Below are 15,253 nucleotides of genomic sequence, written 5' to 3'. Positions count from 1 at the left end.
GTGAGTCATCTCTCTGAGCCCTCAGTGCAAGTCCCCCATCATTTCGTATACAAGGCCATAGTTGAAGAGGAAGAGGACACACACACACACACACACACACACACACACACACACACACACACACACACACACACACACACACACACACACACACACACTGGACATGATCAAAAGGAAGGTGAATAGGAGGGAGTTTTTATAATGAGGATGGCTGAAGGGGGGACATCTACCTTTAGGCTGCTCGTGGACTCCTGAGACTTTTATTTGTGTACGACCCAGCACATTGATGCACTGCTTCACACAAATCTCTTTGCCCCCTCCCCCCCCAATCTCTCACCATTTTCACAACACCAGAATACCTTTGTTCAAATATTTACCTCCACCACCAAAGGTGAACAGAGGTTATGTTCCCACCCCCCACTCCCACACCCTGTTTGACTTTACCTCTGCCACTGAAGTTGCAGTGAGGTTACGTTTTCAACCGTGTTGTTTATTACTTGCGAAAAATCCAAGATTTTTCAAGCATATTGACTGGTCGCGTGCTTTATTCTGTCTGCCTGTCTGTATGTCTGTCTGGTTGTCTCTCAATCGCCGACAGGTCGCAATTTTAAACTGATCTTCACAGAACTTCACCAAATGGTAATTGGTCATAAGGAAGAAGCCTATTGATCTTCACAAAACTTCACCAAGTTGTAAAAGTAGTTTCAACTGAGAAGCCCATTGGTTTTGAGGTTAAAGGTCATCTTGAGGTCAAATTTTTGGTGCTGTGCACCAATGAGGGTGTTGGAGAAAGCATGTTCCACTCTCAATGCTGCCCCTGCTGGAGGATTATAAAAGAGATCTCAGTTCTCTGGCTGCCCTCCTTGTCCTTGGGATCACGGAACGAGTGGAGCTTGACTGAGGGAACAGAACAGAGTCCACCCGAGAGGGGGAGACACCAGACTGAGCGCCGCCTTCGCTCGTTAACCACTTATACGTACAGACCTTTTACACTCACATGTGCCTAATCCTCTCATTCATTCTTTTCTTTGTTTCCAAAACCTCCTGACCCACATCTTTACACCTTTCTCTTTGCACCTCATCTTCCAGTCACTGCACCCCTCATTTTGCACCTCCCTCCGACCATGCATGGCAGACAATCTGAGTTTTCCTCCCCCCTTCCCCTCTTAAGTGACTGGGAAGCGTTGGTCCATTGACCATGTGAGGTAACAAGGTCGCAAACACCTTGTTCTTTTCTCATCTTTCTTTGCTCTCTAACCCTCCTCAGGGATGATTCTGATGGCGCCTGTCATGTTAATATAAGTTAAGATTGTATAAGTACCAGACGGGTTCGCTCTGCACTGTCCTCTTGTACATACGTGTATTTTCTTTTGTCGCACCTCGTCAGTCCTTGCTTTCCCCTGCTGTACTATTTATTTTGTATTAAAATCCTTGATTATTGTGCCACATGCTTTTCCTTGCCCTCGCTTGCAATAAATTGCTTGTATTATAAATGTACCCAGTTCATCGTATCTTTTCCTCAATCGATCCAGCATAGTCCGTACGTAGTATTAGCCAGAAAGTTTTACCTCACCTATTGGCTCTTCTTTGCTGGTGCATTGGCAGCTCTGCTCGTCTGCACCTGATATGGTCAGTTAACTCGAGTACACATTGAGGACATGCCCCCCCCACCCCCTTTTGGTGTAGCCATCTACAGGTAAGGTACCCAAGTGAAGTGGTGAAACCCTGCCAGGATCGGCGGTAACAGTTGGCACTCGTGGTTGATTAGCAACCTGCCGGTGTGTGACGTTATCCGTGCTCGGTGGCCTCAGGACCGGGAGTTCGGGTGGAACTCAAGTGCTTCCCCTCGTGGTGAGCCTCGAATCCCGGATTCGTAAGGTATGTGCTTCCTTGCTTGATGCTCAGCATGTAAAGGGTAGAGCACGGACAAACTACATCGGTTGGCATCCACGGGGAGGAGAAAATCCAAAATCCAAATCCATTGGGACCATACTCTGTGCAGAGAGTGTCGGTGCTGCCGAAGCAGTCTCCTGAGCTATTAGGCCCAACCCTGGACGGGTCGCCACTCCGACGCAGGATACTCGAATGGCTCAATCATCCCAGCAAGCTGGTGCTCATTTCCCCGACCTCAGAGGGATGACGGGCTGAGTCAACCCCACCTGATATTAATTCAACAGCAGAGCGGGATTTTAACTTGGGACCCAAGGATCCCAAGCCCATCACCCGAACCATTAAGCCAACACCAGGCATTCAGAGGAGGAAATTTCTCCTTAATTGCCCTACTGAGTGTAGAGCGAAAAGCGCCATCATAAAATGCGTTTCCAGCACGCAAAGTGCCCCGCTACTCTACTAGTGCTTCACGGTCACCATTCCAGTGCAGAGAACTATTCAACAGTTCAGACCACGTGGTACAGCTTGCCAGGTCGATTCTTGGGGGGAATTCACTCCATGCTGATGCATGTTCATGAGCAAAACCATTCTCAAGGGGTGGCATGACATTGTTTAAAAAGTTGGCTGACTGATACTGCAGGTAGCAGTGTCGCAGCTGACACTGCCTATTGCAGTTGGTGGTTCGGTGTCGTTCACAGACCACAACTATATGCCAGAAGTACCTTTTTTAACTGTAATATATTTTTTTCCCAGTTGCAAAATCGTTATGAACTGTGCAATGGATGCTTAAGTCAGGTGGATGCATGGCAAACAGGTGTGTGTGTGTGTGTGTGTGTGTGTGTGTGTGTGTGTGTGTGTGTGTGTGTGTGTGTGTGTGTGTGTGTGTGTGTGTAGCCACTGGAGTGCAATCATTGGTGCGCAAAGATATTGAATTTTCGGAAGATACTCCTATTATATCGGAAGCCTTGTTTGTACACATCCGTCCTTCCTGCACATTTAATTTTGGCCAACACGCTTGGTTCATTTGTTAAAAAACAAGGACAAATGTGTCCAAGAGCAGCGTCCTAAAGGTTTTGTCGGCTAAAAAAACAAACAAACAAAAAAAACAACAACAACTTCCGATATTTCGTCACGTGCCTTGATTAAGCCAATAGCGAGACCCGTCATAGTGTATTTACGTATTTACGAAATATAGTGTATTTACGAAATAAATAATGTATTTACGAAATTACAATACGTTAAATTGAATAATCTTTAAATAGTAACGTGAACTTTTCAAAACTTTAAAGCAAATGTCTGAATATATTTAAAAGTTCATGATAGACGCTCTCAAAAGGCACCCTCAATGTGAGGATGTGTACAAGTGTTTAGTATTTAAGGAGATCCGGATCGTGTATATAAAAGAGCCGAGTCCTAATATAAAGGTTTTGTCTTCACAAGAACAATAATAATAATAAGAAGAACAACGCCGAGCGTTCTTAGAGCAGCGTTCGCTACGCGAGACGCTGCTAAAAAAAATTTAAATTATTTTCCTCTTATTTATAATTCCCAATGACATGTCTGAGATTTTATCTTGATACCATGTGGTGATACCATACTTCAGCATCAACAAAGGATGCATTTGATGTCTTTTTTTGTTTTTTTTTTTTGTCTTGAAATAACCAACATGATATCTTGCTGACTTTGTTGGTGGCCAATTTTTTTAACAAAATGGTAAAAGTTGGTTTGTCATTCAGCTACCTTAAAAATAAATTATTGTCAATTCCATTATCCCAATGCTAATTTCCTTACAAAAAAAAAACATTAAAAAAACAACCAAACAAGGTCGGAATGACACCACATTAGATGCTATAATATGACACCACAATCTTCTAATGGTTTAGCTGCATTGTGGCATCACAACGTGGTGTCGTTCTTCATGGTTATTCTTCTTCGTTCTTCTTCATTCTTCTTCTTCATCCATCACAATCCCACTATAAAAGTAAAATGTCAAAAGATGTCGTGATGGTAATCCATGAGGATTGTGGTGTCATTTTCTGGCATCGTAATGTGGTGTCATTCCGACCTTGTTTGGTTGTTTTTGGGGATTTCATCCCTCTGTTTTTACATTTATTTATTTTTCTTGCTTCTGCAATTTTTTATGTCATAAAATGCTTAATGTTTTATATATATATTTTTTATTTTGTTGTGGATTAAATCCATCGATGTTTTTATATTTGGCTTATGATACATGCTACCCCCGTCCCCTCCATCAATCCTGGCTTTTGGCTCGGTTTAGTATGTGGATTACCACACATCATGAGTGGAAATGTCGATGTGATTATTATTTTTAAAATGATAAAATGCATAATGTTTCATATATTTTATTTTGTCATGGATTAAATCCATCAGTGTTATTAAATTGTTTTAATACTTGTTTAAGAGTAAAATTTTGTTTGGTTGAGTCCACATTTATGTTCGATTTATTTTCCTAATAAAACGATTAATGTTTTATTTATTCTTAAATTTTGGGTTGCGTGCACTATCCCAGAGACAAAGTAACTCCCTCGCGTTTGAATTACCATCATGGCTTCAGCTGTTATCGAGTTAAGTCGGACTACATTTTTACATTGTTTTTTCAAGGGGAAGAAGAAGTACAAATTGGCGATTTAGTGATTTCTCATTGTGGTGCGTTAGCGATTTTTATTTCCCCCACCCCTTCCCCGGGGGCATCTTTTTAAGTCTTGGTAGTTCAGAAAACACTCAAGAATAAAAGGTATGGCTTTTAAATGCTTATGACTTCACTCTATCGTAGTGTATGAGCGTATCATTATGTACACATTTGAATGGACAGCCATTTTTTTCCCCCCATATCATCCCTCTATATGGAGTACTACCGTCCACTGACATTGCTTCTCTCATTTGTTGTCCCCCTAGATGCTCTTTGGTGTCCATATCTACTGCAACCTAAGATGGCTTTGGCTCTCAAAGCCTTTCTTCAGCATCAACCCTGCGATCAGCAATATACCCTGGACTTCAGCACAGTGTCAGGCCTCTGGTTTACTTGTTTAATACATCATTATTTTCCTGCTCCTTTCTGTCTTTAATTACATTTGACATATCTTGTTTAATTTTTTTTGCTCTGGGTTCTTTTATTTTTATTTTTTTTTCGAATAAGGCTCACTTGGATGTGCCTGAATGGGTTTGGGGGTAGAGGAGTAGCAGCCAAAATGCCAATCATATCCAGGTTCCTTCTGATGACTTCATCTTTGCTTTTTGCTTCTTTGGGTTCCTTCTGATTACTCCAATGCAGGACTGTACCTATTTCGTCTTCCATTTGATTTGAATTGAATTTATTTTAATTCCATTCTCAATTCAATTGAATAATAAAAATAACTATCATAACCCGCGCTCTGCGTGACATGTTGGGGTGGGTGTGTTTGAGAAAGGAACTGATGCAGAGTATCAGTAGTAATTTTACTTTAATGCAGTAAGTGGAATACGATTTCCGTGTTTCAGAACCATTTTATTTACTTTTTTTTGTATCATGCACCTCATATGGTCTTTGAGATGATGTAAGCTGAATATCACATTACTCGAGCGCAGAACAAAGTCGAAGATAGCGCGACACGAAACCACAAACTCGGAAATAATATATTAGATAATAATAAACGTCATGGGTCAGGGTCAAGTGTCCGATCAAAGCGGGGTTACATCAAAGCAGTACATCTTCATACCCAGTCATCACTGCCAGCAGTTATATAGTGACAGTTCTAGTTATTTCCATTCTGAATTACATAACACACATGCACACAAATACCACACAAAATACATGACAGAAAACTAAAAACAAGATGGCTGCTGAATCACATGACCGATGTCATGTTTTTTTTTCTGTGGACAATTTTATTCCGAGATGACCTTCAAAATTTTTCATACTGATCAGATGTAGCATTGTAGATTTGCAATTATGACATCATAACGAAGGCACCTATGATGTCACAAAAACAGATCACACTTATTCCCCATGAGGAGTTCTTGCCATGTGCCAAGTTTCAATTTTTTCCTTGGTGCGGTTTCAGAGATACAGAGGTCCAAAGTGTTTCTGTTTTTCCAATTTGGCTGCCACACCATGTGACCCATGACATCATAATTATCAATAGAACATTCTACTTAACTCGTTGCGCCTTTGGTAAAAATTTTTATCTCAATCCGACAATTGGTTGTGGAGGAAAACACGAAAGTTCTGTGCACACAAACAAACAGACAAGGAAAGACGTCATGCAGAGCATGATACTTGCAAAATCGGAAAAAAAATAATTGACCTCAATAATTGTTGGTTGAATTCAATGACCAAATATGCAACTCCTCTTCAAATTTCAAATCAATCAGATGAAAATTGAGGATTTTAGAAATACCACCTTGGTTGTTGACCTTGGGACGATGTTGACCTCAAAAAGAATTGGTGGTTTAATTCAGTGACCTGATATGCAACTCCTCTTCAAATTTCAAGTCAATGGGATGAAAATTGAGGATTTTAGAAATACCACCTGAGTTGTTGACTTTGGGCCTATGTTGACCTCAAAAAATATTTGGCTCGTTGAATTCAGTGACCTGAAACATAAATCCTCTTCAAAGTTCAAGTTAATCAGATGAAAATTGAGGATTTTAGAAATCTAGCCTATGTTGACCTTTTGGTCAATGTTGACCTCAAAAATAATTGGCTGGTTTAATTCAGTGACCTGAAATATAAATTCTCTTCAAATTTCAAGTCAATCGGATGACAATTGAGGATTTTAGAAATCTCACCTAAGTTGTTGACCTAAGGTCAATGTTGACCTCAAAAATAATTGGCTGGTTTAATTCAGTGACCTGAAATATAAATTCTCTTCAAATTTCAAGTCAATCGGATGACAATTGAGGATTTTAGAAATCTCACCTAAGTTGTTGACCTAAGGTCAATGCCGACCTCAAAAATGATTGGTGGTTGAATTCAGTTAGCTGATATGAAAATCCTTTTCAAATTTCTAGTCAATTGGATCAAAATTGAGGATTTTAGAAATTTGATAAATTTGTTCATCTGTGGCCTATCTTGACCGTTTGACCTTTTGACCTCAAAAATAATAGGCCTCCTCCTTATGACAAACTCGACCATGTGCTGAACTTTCGTGAAGATCGGTTTAAAATTGTGACCTGTAGGCGATTGACAAGCAGACAGACAATAAGAAAATCGACTGACCAATATACTATACTTGAAAAATCTTCATTTTGTAAGTAACAGATAAACAGACAAGCCGGTAGGTGGCGATGGGTCGCCGAGCATGGAAACTATAAGATATAGAGCAAAATGGATGTCATATAGCGGATAGAGAATCACCTTAAGATTATGCATATCAAATCTCATCCATTTCCATCTACTGATAACTACTCGGTATCCATTTGAATGAAAAGTACCGAAAATGCGGGCTGAAATCGGAAATCCCCAAAGTTCAAGGGGGTGCTGTGGGTGAACAAAGATATAAATCGAAAATCCGGCTCAATCATTTGAGCACAATGTATTCCAGACGATTAGTGTGAATTTTCATGACCGTCCGACCATAACCCTAGGAGGAGTAGCATTTGGCGTGAAGGTACCTCCAGCTCTCGCATATTATCGATGTTTGCACTAATTGACCTTTGACCCCTGACCTAAGCGAAATCGGTCAATATGTCCTGAGGCAAGTTGTAGTACTCATTGAGTACCATGAACCTGCAAAGTTTCATTCGTATCGATGCACTCACCTGGTCGCTAGGAGGCCTTCAATTTTCGCGCATACCCTAATTGTAGGGGGCGCTGCGGGTAAAGTATTCCATATATCACAAAAACCGGAATATATTTGATAGAGCATCACCTGTAGATCATTCGTGCCAAATTTCATAACCCTACGTGGGATAATGGCTTTCGGAATTGATTTCGCGTGAACGGTACCGATTTTGAAGGTTTTTCCGTTGTTGCGAGGGAACCAAAGCGTCCCTAGCAACCATCACAATTTCCAAAGCACTCGGTCATAAGATGTACCTACCACCTGAGTTTGGTCAAAATCCGCCCACGTTTACTACCAATTATGCTGATGACAAACGAACAAACATCCAAACAAACAGACAGAATTACTGACAATAAGGGTCACCTGTTTCGGCGACCCAACAAACGGAGCCAAATGCAATACCTTTCCCTTCGGCGAGGGTAATAAATTTTGTTTTCTCATGACCAGATTCACATGGAGTTTGTTTCACTTTATTCCACAACTCGTATGCCTGTGGGCCCCAGGCCCACTTTTTATTCGTTTTTTGTTGGTCAAATATTTTTTTTTATCTCCGCTGATGAAGTCACCAAAGGCATGTTTTTCAATTGTCTGTCCGTACATCTGTGCTTATTTTCTCTGTAACTGCTTATCCCATTGACACAACATTTTCACCATAGGTGTGACGACTCACTTAGAATGTTTTAATGATAATTATGATGTCATCGGTCATGTGGTGTGGCAGCCATGTTGTAAGAAAGGAAAAATTTTGGACCTCTATCTCTGAAACAGCTTCATGGAAAAAATTGAATCTTGCCACACAGCAAGTACTCTCCATGGGAAATAAGTGTGATAATTTTTTTGTTTGTTTGATGATATCCGAGGTGGCTTCGTTATGATGTCATAATTACATACGTTGAACGCTTTATCCAATGAGTATGAAATTTTTTGAGGATTATCAAGGGCTTGTGTGTGTGTGTGTGTGTGTGCGTGTGCGTGTGCGTGCGTGTGCGTGCGTGTGCGTGCGTGTGCGTGTGTGTGTGTGTGTGTGTGTGTGTGTGTGTGTGTGTGTGTGTGTGTGTGTGTGTGTGTGTGTGTGTGTGTGTGTGTGAATTGATGACATCATCAGTCAGGTGGTTCAGTAGCCTTATTTTTTTAAAACATAAAAACCTTTAAAAACCTTTTAAAATGGCTTGACAGATCGAGGGGAAACTTCACTCACATGTTCCCCAAGCTTTGGGGATCCAGGATGTTCATGAATAATTAAGAGGTCACATGGTCTGGCAGCCATATTGGATTGAACGAAAATCTTTTTTAAAATCATCTCTTGAACTGCTTCATAAATTGACGTGAAACTTCACAATTATGATTTAGTAGTGATGTGGAATACATGTTTAAAGTCTTAACCTGATGGGATGCATGGTCTGACAGCCAGCATCATCTAATGTTTTGAATCTTGGTTCAGGAATTTTAATCAAACTTGGTACATGTCTGTATAATGATGTAATAATGTGGGCGGAGGCATATCTGTCAACATCGCGATGTGGTTCAGCAGCCATATTTTGCTGCCTAAGCAGTCTCCTTGGCTATTGGGCAAAATCCTGGATGGGTCGCCACTCCGACACGGGATACCCTGCACTTCTGAGTTCCTTAGCAATTAATATGGTACTGTTTTCCACTTTGTGTGGCTGGAGGTTTTAGAGATGCAAAACTGACACGCAAACACTGGGCTTTATGTAGATTTCCAATCCTCTTGTGCTCTCATGATCTAACGTAGCCTGAACTCACTTGTTTTTGTGGCATGCAGTTGGTGTCATGAAGGTGTAGATGTGAAAAAACCTGTTCAGGAACATCTGGATGTCTTGTCAAAGTAAGTGACACATTGCACAATATCATTGACATTGTTGACTTGGTTGATATTCTGCAAGTGTTATTTGATGACGACAATGGCGAGCATTTACGTTGTCCCATTTCATGCTTCTTTTCCAGCATAACTACTCGAAACACTTAGTAACAAACACCAGTGATTTTTATTTCAAAAAGCCACCATTTATTTAAACAGGATGAATTGATCGAGCTAATAATGAAAATTGGGTTGGCAAGATAGCCTAGAGGTATGTGAACTCACCTCTCAGCTGTCTAGCTGTCCAGTTGAGCTGTCTGTAATGAAATAGCACTTCTTGACTGGTACGATAGTTATGAATCCACGGGCCACAGTTGCATGTGCTGCAAGAGTCCTGACCAATACAGAACTTTTTTATGATGACTTTTTAGCCTTGCAAGTTCCTTAAGTAACATGAAAAGCTGTTGTCACAGTGCTGTGTTTTAGTCCGGTAGGGTCTCCATGTCTGCCGACAGCATTCCACAGAAGTTCGACTTTCTGAGTTCAGTCACATCCTTATGATCTGATGTTTGTAACTGAGGCCATTGATCAGGAGGTTTCACCAGGAAGGTCAGACCATGCCTCCAATGGTTATCCTGGCACAGATGATGCAGAGATAAGCCTCGAATAATGTCGTCCGCAGGATCTCCACATTTCTCAGTAGGTCTCTCCACATATCTCACTTTGTCTGATGCTGAAGGCGTAATGGCAGTAAACAAGCAATGTGGCTGAATTGTGCTTTGTTGGAGTACACTGACCAGTCCTTGTGGTGACCAGCCAAGGATGGTACAAACTGCCACTGCAGCACCCTTTGGACGAAAACGTACATGTTGCATTGGAAGGATTAGGTGAGGGTAATCAGATGCGATTAAGATAGTTGGTTGAGCCTCTTCAATGAGAGGGAGTGGTAGTCCACCTTGGTGGTGGTAGTCTCTGAAGAGTGGCCACAGGATAAGAAGACTCAGATAGGCTAAGCATCGTGGCAGTAAATGTTCTTTATATCGCGTACCCTTGGCTCAAGTTCTCGACTGATTTTATTTGAAACCTGACTGAAGCATTGCACCGTATCTCCACGTTCTATCTTGAGCAGTATGGTATCCGGTTTACCCACTCGGTACAGCTGCTCCATTGTTGAATCCAAGACCATTGTCCTCTCCGCTCCATCATCTGGGATGGCAAAGGTCTCTACCATCCCTCGCAGGCCATAAAGAAGCACCTTTACGAGCTGAAGAATAATGTTGTGTGGATGAGAAAGCTTGTCAGGTTGCGCAGCGAATGGTGAAGAAGGTGTAATAAGGACGGTGCTGCTGGTTCTCTGCCCTCCATCATGTAGGATGGTTAGATACAGCTCTTTGCAAGTCAGGCACGGTTTCTTGAGTGTAAAGCGATCAACCTAATGTGGCTGACCGCATCTCCAGCAGCAGTTATTTTCCATTATCCACTTTACAATCTGGTCTGTGGAAAGCTTCCAGAATTCTACACATGAGCCGAGGTTGTGGTCACTGGTGTCACAGGCCGCACAGTGAGGACAATAAGGCTTGGGCTTGGGTTTGGTTGTTTAAGGGGTGTCATGCAATGGTTGCGGCTTTGTTTCGGCCACCAGTGACTGAACTGTAGAACACAGATGCACGTGATTCTTTGTCTCTGCAAGATGAATGCTGCTCCTTCCTCTCAGATTTGTGGCTCTCTTCTTGATTGAGGACAGCAGCCTGGTTCGCTGTACGTTTAGCTCGAGACTTCACCTGCAGCCAAGCTGCCAGATGGTGTCGCATGTAGGTCTGATTAGAATCTACACCTCGGAGTCCCTGGTTAATGCAGTGTTCGACGAATCCATCACAATAACTTCATGGCAGTTTGCTTATCAGCCTGTCTGCATGTGAGCTACATCGTAGTTAAAGTCCATGTTCACCCTCGAGGGAATGCACTGTGAGAGCAGTCTTTAAAGGCTTCTGCATCTCCATTCTTCACTAGTACCATGCTCATTGCTCATGATTGTGCCGATCTCGCTCTTCGAGTTACCCTGGCTGTCCATACTCGTCCTGGAGGGCTTGTTAGGCCGCTGTGCATGGTTTTGGATCATGCATGTATGCCTTAGCAAGCTTGTATGCACTAGTTAGTTGTGGTGACTGAAAATTACTTGGTATTTGTACTCCTCTGACAAGTATGTGTGATTACTCATCAGGCTATCCAATGCCAGCTTGAGAAGGACAAATATGCTTTCTCTGTCACTCTGGAAATAAGATATAATCGGTGTTGGTACCCCGTAGGATGGAGCTATCAACAGGTCCACAACGTTGGGTGCTGCAGGCATCTGAGAGGGGTAAGATGGATGCCCATGTGGCATAGTCGAAGGTGATGGCAAGGGTTCTGGATGACTCGGTAACATGTTGGGGTGAAGGTACGAAGCTTGGAATGGAGTGGTGGTAAAAGATGAATATGTCGGGGCATGTCCACCTGCTGAGAGCCCTGGAACCACCCCATGGGGACTGCATTTGGTAAGGCTTCATTGTGCAGCTGGTGCCCATGTTTCTCAGCTCTCACATCCTCCTCGACTCGACGTCTCAGTTCCTCCAGCTCGGTCTGTTTTCATTTCTCTATCAGGATAGCTGATTGGATCCGGACCCAATAATTTTTTGAGTGATTCCTCACCATTGAGCGATTGGGCTAAAAACGATATATAATATGATATCTCAAAAAGTAACGAATGAATTCAGACAAAACTTGGTAGACACGTCGGGTGTGTGACGAGGAAGAATTGATTCGATTTTGGTTGAGATCCGAATCCCGATTTGAGAATTTTTTTTTTTTGTGATTGCAAACGATTCTTCACCATTGAGATATAGGACCAAAAACGATATATATTTTACGAATCTGGCAGCCATGAACACTCAACATTCAGGTCCTTATAGAACAGTTATATCGGTAAGTGTGTGTTTGTAGTTAGGGCCCCCTACCTGTGTCTAACGGGAATTGCATGTGTGCACTGCGGAGTTTTGTTTACAACAAATCTCCTTCACTTCACTTCACTTCACTTCACTTCACTTCACTTCACACACCGACGCCATGGCCCACCGACGCCGACGCCATGGTAACCATCCGCTCGGGTTACGCACGGTTCGAGCACGGTAACGGCTCGTTCCGCTCGAGGCCTGCCGAGGGTGTGAATTCCCCGGTAGCTTTGCTGCGTGGATACTTAGGTATATTGAAGTTGGCAATTAACCCGATTCCACGCGGCCGAATTATTGGCGATTCACGGTCCTGTAAGGGACCCGTGCCTTTCGGAGTTCTCCGAGAAGCACGATCTAGATTCCGGGTGTTCGATGGAGTCGACTCTACTGCTCCACCTAGCGGTCGTGCTCGCCACTGACACCCGGCCCCACAACAATATAGCATGAAATTTCAAAAAGTTGTCGACGGATTCGGATGAAAGTGGGTAGATAAGTTGGTTTGGTGACCAGAACAAGCCGATTAGATTTTGTTTAAGGTCTGGATCCAGATTCGGCCTATCAGTGGGATCCAAAAGGTAAACTGTTCAGCCTGGCGGAGGTATACGCTTTAACGTGTGCCGTTCTAGTTGTTTTGTTGTTTAGCTTTGCATACAATAGGTTATTGTCTTGCACATTAATGTTCCATTGGGAATATTTATCATTGGTGATTTATCTCAAGCTTGTCCTTGAGGATTGCCTTGGTGTATGTTTTCATGTCATGAATATGATTCTACCTTGTCTCTCTGCCCCCCACCATCCCTCCCCCTCCCCACCGTTTTTTTCAGTGAACACAAGAGCCTTTTTCTAGACCCCAAGTTCACCTTTCTACAGCGATTGTTACTCACTGCCAGGTATGCTCAGCATTGCTGGGTGGAATGGTTCAGTATAACCTTCTTTTGTAACTTTCATGAAATGCATGAATTACCTCCACTCTTTTGAAAGAGAAGGTCATTTAAAATTTTCGACAAAGCTGTTTTGTAATTATAGCTGCTCCACATTGAAGATGTGCTGATTCGTTTTAGTTTTTTATTTGCTATTGTAGTATTCAGGGAGATATTTAAAGTGTGGTACTACACCTTTTTACGAACATTCTATTGGAGCCCATTCACATATGCATTTCCAAATGTGATGCCGGAAGGTGAAGGATAACCTGCACCTTTTGTTTGAGACACAATGCCAGCCATGAAAGTCAGATGAGTGTCGATCTTGGCATCTGAAGCTTACTATGTGATGAAGTGAAATCACGGCTGGTGTGCAAAGCATTCTGGATATTTGCAGAACTTTAACTGATCAGTGTTCCATATGCTGTGTCATAATATTTTGCAATTAAGCTTCAGGTGAACAAAAATTTACACATTAACTGCAGTTTGGTGATACGTCTCATCTAGAAATGAATTTACTGGTGTAAAAAGGTTTTGAAATGGATGTTGAATTGGTGATGGATAAAAAGCATGCTTGCATGAAGCCAGATATTGTATCTCCCACAGACATAACCCATGTTTTTATATATATATATATATATATATATATATATATATATATATATATATATATATATATATATATATATATATATATATATGAAAAAATTACATGCCCAGACCAGGAATAAAACCCAGGTCCTATGAAGAACCATACCAATGTTCTGCCATCTGAGCTATCTGAGTGACCTATAGGCTAAATATGCAGTTCTCCCACATATAGATCCCACTTTCTTTCCCCTGCTGCTTCTGGGGCACTCGCTGCTAACTATCGGAGCAGCAAGGGCCTGTCCACGAGAGGGTCTTCGCATTCCCTCAGCAGGGGAAAAGAGTGTAGCATCTATAAGTAGGAGAATTGTGTATCCAGCCTGTGGGTCGACCAGATAGCTCAGGTGGCAGACCACTGGTATGGCTTTCCAGAGGACCTGAGTTCAATTCCTGGTCTGAGCATGTAATCTTTCCCCACATATACATATAATCTTTATTTCCTGTTCATTCATAATTGTATCATCCATGTTTTGTGATATTGCTGGAGAACTTTGTGTCAGTATTGGAACTGTGAAAACCATAATTTGTTTACATCTCAAATTCATTCAGGTCGAGGTTTCAAGGTCTCATGCGGCCTTCATCTTGGAAAGTTGCAAACGTTACCCCCATTCACAACATGGGTTGCGAGTCCAATCTGTTCAACTGCAGATTGGTCACCTCTCATAATCGAAGTGATGGAGGTTAATCCAATGATGCATTCCTGTGGACCTCAGAAATTTACTCTTCTACAACTCTCCAATCTCTGATTGTCAGTTTGGCTTCTGTCCCGGCTATTCCATCATGGACATGTTGCTTCTTTCAACTCGGCAATGGATGGTTGCACTAAATCTCAAAACAGCTCCAGGCCATCTCTCTGGACATCTCTCAAGCTTGCAATACTATCTTTTACCCAGCCTTGCTTTCTAAGCTGTCTTTATCAATGGCATTCAGGAAACCTTATTGAATGGTTATCAGATTTATTTGTTATTTTGGCATTCTGTGGCATGATCTCCCCCTTGAGATGAGTTTCCCACAAGTAGTACTGCAGCACAGCAAACCAATTGTTCGACTTTTCATAAAAGCACCAAAATTGGTACATATGTTGACTAATGTATTCTGAACAATTCTGGATGTGGAGCCACTCGAGATTTGCCTCGGTCAGCTTTGGCGGTCATTTTCCAAAATGGCCGCCATTCTACTTTAACAACATGGGGTATCTGTCATTGT

The 15,253-nt window shown here is 42.0% G+C and overlaps 1 protein-coding gene across 2 annotated transcripts in view; it reads left to right on the top strand.

Moving 5' to 3' along the window:
• The window catches only part of WDR11 (WD repeat domain 11), a 154,627-nt gene that overhangs the window by 97,523 nt on the left and 41,851 nt on the right, over positions 1–15,253 (top strand). For both annotated transcript variants that reach the window (XM_085888613.1, XM_085888604.1), the window contains exons 21-23: positions 4,807–4,915; positions 9,457–9,519; positions 13,304–13,369. In XM_085888613.1, the coding sequence (XP_085744739.1) occupies positions 4,807–4,915; positions 9,457–9,519; positions 13,304–13,369 (238 nt within the window). The remainder of the gene's footprint in view (positions 1–4,806; positions 4,916–9,456; positions 9,520–13,303; positions 13,370–15,253) is intronic.

The sequence above is a fragment of the Eptatretus burgeri genome, chromosome 1 (genome assembly GCF_056783735.1).
Source record: "Eptatretus burgeri isolate ZD-2024b chromosome 1, Ebu_testis_v1, whole genome shotgun sequence".
Taxonomy (NCBI): domain Eukaryota; kingdom Metazoa; phylum Chordata; class Myxini; order Myxiniformes; family Myxinidae; genus Eptatretus; species Eptatretus burgeri.
Note: the sequence above shows the minus strand (reverse complement) of the source record. Positions and strands in the feature narration are given on the sequence as shown.